The sequence below is a fragment of the Chiloscyllium plagiosum genome, unplaced genomic scaffold (assembly GCF_037043375.1).
Source record: "Chiloscyllium plagiosum isolate Xiang-an unplaced genomic scaffold, Cpla_swu_hap1 HiC_scaffold_20, whole genome shotgun sequence".
Classification (NCBI taxonomy): domain Eukaryota; kingdom Metazoa; phylum Chordata; class Chondrichthyes; order Orectolobiformes; family Hemiscylliidae; genus Chiloscyllium; species Chiloscyllium plagiosum.
Genome location: NW_028270158.1, coordinates 16,492,522 through 16,501,089, shown reverse-complemented (window position 1 = coordinate 16,501,089; position 8,568 = coordinate 16,492,522). Strand labels below are relative to the sequence as shown.

The 8,568-nt window shown below is 42.8% G+C and overlaps 1 protein-coding gene across 2 annotated transcripts in view; it reads left to right on the top strand.

Annotated features, from left to right (window-relative positions):
* Positions 1 to 432: 432 nt before the first annotated feature.
* gtf3c1 (general transcription factor IIIC subunit 1) overlaps positions 433 to 8,568 on the top strand; it is a 73,508-nt gene continuing 65,372 nt past the window's right edge. For both annotated transcript variants that reach the window (XM_043711959.2, XM_043711958.2), the window contains exons 1-4: positions 433 to 655; positions 3,178 to 3,387; positions 7,129 to 7,305; positions 7,388 to 7,531. In XM_043711959.2, the coding sequence (XP_043567894.2) occupies positions 435 to 655; positions 3,178 to 3,387; positions 7,129 to 7,305; positions 7,388 to 7,531 (752 nt within the window). In that variant the 5' untranslated portion in view covers positions 433 to 434. The remainder of the gene's footprint in view (positions 656 to 3,177; positions 3,388 to 7,128; positions 7,306 to 7,387; positions 7,532 to 8,568) is intronic.

Genomic DNA, 8,568 nt, shown 5'->3' with positions numbered 1-8,568 from the left:
ATCCCTCTAAATCTTTCCTATTCATATAGCTATCTAAATGCTTTTTAAATGCTGTAATTTTATCAGCCTCCACCACTTCCTCTGACAGCTCATTCCATACCCACTCCACCCTCTGTGTGAAAAAGTTGCCCCTTATATATCTTTCCGCTCTCACCCTAAACCTATATTTCATACTCGAGAGTCAATAATCTAAAATCTCCAGCATCTGCAGTTCTCTGTTTTATTCCTAATTTTTTTTTTTGCTGTTGTGTTGTTGCATACAGTTTTAGGGACATAAAATGAGCTAAAGGCCACACTCGTGTTGTATAAGTCTATGAGTGTGTGCTCCCTCAGGCTCTGGTCTGGCTCACTTAGCTGCAGTAACGCGGTTCTCCGCTGTACGGCGGGCGGGCGCTGTCGCAGGAGGACCGTCTGGCCGGGCAGGCAGGCAGGCAATGGCCGCCCTGGAGTCGTTGCTGGATGAGGTTGCCCTCGAAGGGCTGGACGGGATCACCGTCTCCACCCTGTGGTTCCGGCTCGACAACCGCGTCCCCGCCTTCCCGCTGCACCTGGATCCGGCCACCAAGCAGTTCGTGTGGGAGGCCCTCGCCGCCTGCCCGGAGTTCACCTTCTACCAGCTGCCCCAGGAGAGGCCGCCCTTGGTCTACCATGACAGGTAAGGGGGGGGGGGGGGGGAAGATGATGGGGGAAAAGTAGGAGAACCATAGAATCCCTAGTGGAAACAGGCCATTTAGTTGGACAAACCCACACTGACCCTCTGAAGAGTATCCCACTCATTCCCCCTACCCAATGCACCAAGCCACTTATCCCTGGACACTACAGGCAATTTATCACAGCAAATTCACCTCACACTGTGGGAGGAAACCATTGCAGACGCATTGCGCCCGAGGCTGGGATCGAACCAGGGTCCCTTGGGATGTGAGGTAGCAGTGCTAACCACTAAGCCACTGTGTAGATGGGGGACTGTGTACAGAAGACAAAGGGGATGGGGAGGTGAGGGGAAGCGGGGAGAAAAGAAGATAGAGGGAGGGTTGAGTAGGTGGAGGTGAGTGTAAGATGGGGGAGGGAGTGAGGGTGTGATGGGGGGAAAGGTAGTTGGGGAGAGGGAGGGAAGATGGAAGGTTTGGAGACGAGGGGCTAGAAGGACAAGGGAGAGGGAAAATGGGAGGTAGAGTAATGAGTTGGGCAGGAAGTATCTGCAGTCCTTATTTTCTCCAGGTAGAGTAATGAGTTGGGCAGGAAGAAGATGGGAAGGGAAAGTAGGGGAGGAGCAGAGAGTTGTAGATGTTCCATCGTTGAATATATTGAAGATGGGATAGACAGACAGTCTTGCAATCCAGTGATGGCAAAAGCTGGGAATGCTCACACTGGAGGTGTTTGGGTGATAGTGGAGAGCTGTGAGTGGTTGTGCTGCAGGATGGTGGGGAAGTGAGTCAAGTCAAATATTTTACATCAACTTGTGTTTAAGTGGATGGTATGGTGGCTCAGTGGTTAGCACTGCTGCCTCACAACACCAGGAACCTGGCTTCAATCCCAGCTTTTGGCGACTGTTTGTATGGAGTTTGTGCATTCTTGCTGTGTTTCCTAGTGCTCTGGTTTCCTCCCACAGTCCAAAAGTGTGTAAGTCAAGTGAATTGGCTATGCTAAATTGCCCATAGTGTTAGGTGCATTAGTCAGGGGTAAATGTAGGGGGATGGGTTATTCTTTGGAGGATCAGTGTGGACCTGTTGGGCCAAATGGCCTATTTCCACACTGTAGGGAATCTAATCTAATCAACTGAGAGAGCTGATGGAAGTCCAATTTAATGTCTCATCATAAACACAATGTCTCTGGTGCAATTTTGGTGGAAGGAGAAATTTCCTGATCCTGGGGCCATCAGTGATACTGACACAGCCAGAATTAGAAGAGCACAGATATCTCAGTGTTGGAAAGCTGGATAAGATTAGAGAAGGGGAGGAGTAAGTTTTTTTTTAATGGATTGAAAGCAAGGATGTGATTTTGAAAATTGTGATATTGCCACACCTGAGACTCAGTGTTGGAATTTTTTTGTTTCCTACCAGTAGATCTTGAGTTCTAACCCTGCTCCAGAAATGTGAGCACATCATCTGGGTTGACATCTAGTGCAGCAGTGAGGCATCATTGCACTTAAGAGTTTCCATATTTCAGATTGAGAATCAAGACCCTGTCCTCCCAGGTGGATGTGAAAGTTTCCACAGCACCAAAGAGAGTAGGGAACCTCTCTATTTCAGCAAATTCTGGGCCGTTGTTTTCATGTGATCCTCCATGAACAATCTTAAACAGTTAAAGCAGTGAATTGTTTAATTCTTCTTGCTTTTAACGTCCACTTGTCACAGTACAGTGTTCAGTGCGCAATAACGTTGAGCGCAGTATGAGCTGGAGTGAGCTGCTGTACTAAGAATTTTTTTCACTTTATTCATTCATTGAATGAGGTGTCGCTGGCTAGGTGGTATTATTGCCCAGAGTGTGAACCACATTGCTGTGGGTCTGGAGTCACATGTAAGCCACACCAGGTAAGGATGGCAGTTTCCTTCTCTAAAGGACATTAGTGAACCAGATGGGTTTTTCCAATAATCAACAATGGATTCATGATTTTCATTATACTCTTAATTCCAGATTTTTAAAAAATTGAATTCAAGTTCCACTTTCTGCCATGGCAGGATTTGAACCAAGGGCCCTAGAACATTACCTGGGTTTCTGGATTAACAGTCCAGTGATAATACCACTAAGCCATTGCCTTTCCCCATTTTTCCCCTCCTCCCCTGAAAGTAATAGCATTACTTTATGGAACACGTTTACATTTGTTCAATAATGAACTTACTGAAATAGAAAATAATGATGAAAAGCTAAAATAAAAGTACTAAATATGTTGTTTCAAAATAAATCCGAACTGATCACATATTATTTGTCTATATTGTGTGTTAAGTACCCAACAGTCCTGTCTGTTCTGAACTAGGATTATAAAGCTTCAAGATTCAAAACTTTAATCTTCTGTGTTCAATTTGTTATTCAAGCTCTTAATGAAATGAATATTTTGCTTTCTAAATGTAATATTCACTCATGAAGAATGCACACTCTAATTTGAAAGTATGATTGTTTTGATCAGTACCTTACATGTTCAACTGCATTTTAATCTTTTTATGTTTTGTTCCTGATAAGATATGAAGAAATTGATCCGGAGACAGGAATTCAAGAGACGCGGAGGGATCCTACACCTAGAGATGATATCTATCCAGTTTGCATCATTTCTGACAATAAAGATGGAATTCAGGGTTCCTGTCAACATTTTCACAAGCGAAAAGATGTAACTGCAGAGATAAGGACTCATCAGTTTATACCAAGGTGCACATTGGATGAAGCTATAAACAGGTGAGTTATGAAAGCTTATCTATAATTTTGTGGAATTCAAAGTTTTCTTTGTTGTTTCGCGGGATGTGCATCTTACTGGATTTGCTGTTGGTCTGTTTGCTGAGCTGGTAGGTTTGTTGGCAGATGTTCCATCCCCTTTCTTGATGACATCATCAGTGCTGTGTTGCCTTGTGTGAAGCGCTGCTGTATTGTTGCACTTTGAATTGATGTGGTTCTGTTTGAGCTGTTTCTGGTTGGTGCCAGTTCCGATTTTTCCATTGCAGCGGATTGTATATTGGGTTTAGATCAATGTGTTTGTTGATAGAGTCTGAAGAGGAGGAGGACCGTGCTTCCAGGAATTTCCTTGCTGTTCTTTGTTTGGCCTGTCCTAGTATCGTGTTGTCCCAGCCAAACTCATGGTTTTTGTTGTCCGTGTGTGTGGATACCAGGGAGAGTTGTTTGTGTCACTTAGTTGCTAGCTGGATTCATGAATGTGGTTTACTAGCTATCTGCCTGTTTGTCCTACATAGTGCTTAGTGCGCCTAGTGCATGTCGCATCCTTTATTCTGGTGAGCCGCTGCCTGAGTGCGGCTGTCAGTTTGTGTCCTGTCAAGTCCCTAGTGGTTGGAGCAGTCTAGCTGTCAGTTTCGAAATGTTTTTAATGTATGGGAGAGTAGCCAGTGTGTTGGGGCATGTCTTGTTGTCTTGGCGTTGCTTGTTCACTAGGCTTCTGTGGACGAAGCTGTAGAGTATCTGTTTTTAGCAAAGACTTGGTATGGGTGTTTTTCTTCCCCTCTTCACAGTTTCGGGGTGCTGCTGTGTATTGCTGCTCTTTTGAACATGGTCCTAATGCAGCTTCTTTTGTGAGTGTTCGGGTGGTTGTAATTGTAGTTTAGGATCTGATCAGTATGTGCGGTCTTTCTTTACACTTTTGCTATGCATTCACCATCCTGTGTCCTTGTAACTATTACATCTAGAAATGGGAGTTGGTTGTTGTCCTCCTCGCTAGTAAATTTGATCCTGGAAATGCTGTTGATCTTCTGGCGTGTGTTCTTGATTTTAGCTCTTTTGATTAACGCAAAAATGTCATCAAAAGTCTCACTGGCAAGGCCAGCATTTATTCTTGTGCCCTAACTACACTAGAACTGAAAGGCTTGCTTGGCCATTTCAGAGATGCTTGTGAGTTAACCACATTGCTGAGGCTCTGGAGTCACATGTTGGTTATCCTTCTGTATAGAGGATGAGTGAACCGGATGGCTTTTGATAATTGGTGATAATTCTGTCGGCCATTATTTCTGAGATGAGTTTTACATTATGTTTTAATTGAATTTGAATTCCAGCTTCTATGGTGGAATTTGAACCAACCTGTTCAGAGCAGTGTAGGAGCAAATTACTGCAGCTGCTGGAACCCGTACTGAAAACAACAAATGCTGTAGGTCACAGTGGGTCAGACAACATCCATGGTGAGATACCAAGCTAATGTTTCGAGTATAGATGACTCTTCATTGGAGCTGAAGTGAAGTGTGTGGCCCAGACAGCATTTATCCTGTAGTTTGGATGGGGAAGGGAGGAAGGTGGGTGTAGCATGCTAGTGGAGAAAGGATTTTGCTAGTTCAGATTAAGTGATCGGAACGGCAGAACAGTGGTGTGTTTCCTGTCAGACTTGCAAGGACAGACAGTCCCCCTGGGTTGGGGTGGTTGGGAGAGAGGACATGATAACAAGCTAAAAGAGAGGGAAGAAATGGTTCACAATTTAAAGGTGGTTGAACTCCATATTAAGTCCAGAAAGCTGTAAAGTACCTGGTCTGAAGATGAGATGTACCAGTTGCGCTGAAATTCACTGGAATACTGCAACATGCCTAGGACAGATAAGTGGCCATGCATATAGGATGCTGTCCTCAGCATGCTGCAATGTTCCAGTGAATCACAGCGCAAACTGGAAGAATAATATCGCATCTTCAGACTAGGCACTTTACAGCCTTCTGAACTTAATATGGAGTTCAACACCTTCAAATTGTGAATCATTTCTTCCCTCTCTTTTTAGCTCATTGTCATGTCCTCTCTACCCTCCCCTCATCCCCGGGGGACTTCTGTCCTTTTCAGGTCTGATTGGAGATACAGCATTGTCCTGCCGTTCTCACATTCTGATCACTTAATCTGAACTATCGACATCTTTTCACCACCCAACACAACCATTGCCGGCCCTTTCCCCTCCCAGTCCCCCTCCCCCTCCCCTTCCCCCTCCCCCTCCCCTTCCCCAACTATAGGATAAATGCTGTCCCCTGCACACTTCAGCTCTGATGAAGAGTTATCTAGACTCGAAATGTTAGCTTGCCCTCTCTCCATGGATGCTACCTGACCCACTGTGATCTCCATCATTTATTTTCACATCTCTTCAGAGCATTACCTGGGGCCTCTGGATTACTAATGGCATTCTTGTAGCCAGGTTACAAAAAAGTTACTCCCTGAAATTCTATCCCATCTTACGACTGTTTTATCTAATAGATAAAGTTAATAAAGCTGGCAGCTGGTGTTAAAAGTAGATTTTTAACACATGGGTCACATTGCTTTTGTGAATTGGTATTTCAGGAAATAGGGAGAGATAGGACATTGACAGATTTGAAAATAGGAGAGCTTGAAATTTGACACATTAACCTGGAAGGGTCAATAACTGGCTGGGGATGAAGTGTTTTGTGGTCACCGTCCATGTCTAAATTGGTCTCTTGTTGTCCCCAAGGCAAGGCATAGACAAGGAAGGAAGCCAAGGATTCCTTTGGAGATCCCAGAGGTAGTATCGTGGAGCTGGATGAAAATAGCTGATGTCGGTTATGATCTGATCATGATAACCATCCCTTGCCTTGCCTGAGGACATCGAGTGGTCCATTCAGTGAGTTGAGGAGTCCTCAGGTTGTAAGGCACAGGCAGGATACACAGAAGGGCAACAATAATGAAGCTAGCTAATTTAAACCTGCATTTTATAGGTGAATTATGATCTAATACTTCTGTTACACTGCAGTTATATATCTCAATGCTTCTGTTATAGACTCAGCCAGACCACTCAAAACATTCTTAAGCAGGCAACCCAGATCATAACTTTGTAATTTATTTCAGTAAGTGTACAGTGTAAGTTACCCAGAGTAAGTTAGTGAGGTTGACAACCAGGTTTTAAAACAGACAAAAATGTATTCACAAAATTACACAATAAAACACAAAGAACAGAATAGAGAACCCCTATAGAACTCAGTCTATCCAGACTAGATTTAATTATGCTGTTCTGAATATACACAACAGTCCCATTAAGCAAATCCCTTTTAAAAAAAACAGTAAAGATAGAACACACACTTACAGGTTGAAGTTAGAAGGAGAGAGAGTTTTTGCAGACTGTTCACACAGTCCACTGCTGAATTTCTAACTAATTCTGGACTGAACTGCTCAGCTAGAGAGCTGACCACTCTCCTTTCATTATACAGGTCACTTCTAAAACATGACCACTTTGGCCTGAAGTCTCATCTGTTTACAAATAAACAAAAAGGCCTCTCAATACCCTTGAATGTCTGTACCGAACCAGTCTCATCGGAACTGGGAGTTGTTTACCACCCCTCTGAATAAAACCAAGGGTACAGTCTCCTTGAGAAAAGGAGCAGCTTTTAGAAAAATGGGACCAGCTTTGTGACTCTTCACACTTCTAAAAGGTCTGTATTCTTTATATCTACTCTACTGTAAAGGCTCATTTTGAATCCTCTATTCTGTTTTGTTCTGTAGATGGGGTGAGAGATTAGTCATTGTTGCCTCTCAAATGGTTCGTCATCGAGCCCTGATCGGGTGGGAAAGTGATCCAGAATTGAAGCTGCCTGACTATTCTTACTGCATTCTGGAAAGGCTGGGCAGAGCAAGATGGCAGGGAGAGCTGCAAAGAGACCTTCACAGTGGAGCTTTCAAGTGAGGACAAATTTCATTCAGAGAAACTGTATCCTTTTGTACAATTGTTTTAATTTTAAAATTATGTTACTTTTTTTTGTAGAATTGATGCTCGTAAAATGCATTATCACCGAAGAGTTCTCGACAGAAACAGTCTGATTACTCTGCAGTCACACGTGATTCGTCAGCCTAATGGCAACCAGCAGTATTCCATTTTGCTCCTTCTCAAACGCTTTCACATTGACCGGTAAAATAGTTTCGTTTGAAAGCTTGTGTTTGACTTCAGTGCTTTAAAACAATGTTGTAATATGCAATAATATAACTGGCAGTTAACTACACTTTGGGTGCCAATGCTGAGATGCTTCACTCATTGCTGAAAGATATGCATCACAAGTATCAGTGAAAGTTATCCACATTGGTTATGTGAAGAAATATTGTCAATCCGAAGGACAGTTATTTTTAAAAATGGTACTTAAAAATTTTGGCAAAAGAAATTCACATCCCACTAGCTCCTCATCAGTTGTTTAAAATAAGAACGTGATAAGCAAATAGACAGAACTCTGCTTGCAAGGGCAGAGTACAGTATGGATTTATAACTAAACACTTGTACCTCTGCAACATGCTGTAATATCGCAGTGCCATATTTTGAGAGCATTAATCTCACTTTGAGTTAATCGTTTTAGTGACAAGCTGCTAGAATCTAATCACATCAATGAGTGTTACGTTCAGGATTCACTGCTCTTTTAAAAAAAAAAGTTTACTTTGGTATTTCTCTAACATCTTAACTCTAATTTGGATAGGGTGAAATTTTACATGAAAAGACACATTTATTTCATTTGCCTATACTCCATGTGTTTGCTTGAGCAGCAGACTGAGAAGCATGTGCAGGGTGAAAGGTTCTTCAGTTGTACATAACCTTGGTTCGACCACACCCAAACTATTATGTGCAGTTTTGGTCTTACCTATGCTGTGCTTTGATTTAGATTTAATAATAATGATGAGGCTAATAGTGCTGACTTACATTGGAGTAAATTAGGTAGAATCCTCCAGAAAGTACTTGAGCATATTAAGCACACACTTCTGGATGTTAAGGTTCAAGTTCCTCTGCTGCTCCATAGGCTGCACTGCAGCAGTATCTCACTGAGAGACGAACCATTGAAATGCAAAGTTGGTACTTTGACATATAGTTATTCCACTATTCCAGTGGTGGAAAAGGTTGAGGCCAACGTAATTATTATCAAACAAGCCCAGTTATCCTGAAAATTTTAATTTGCAAGTATGGAA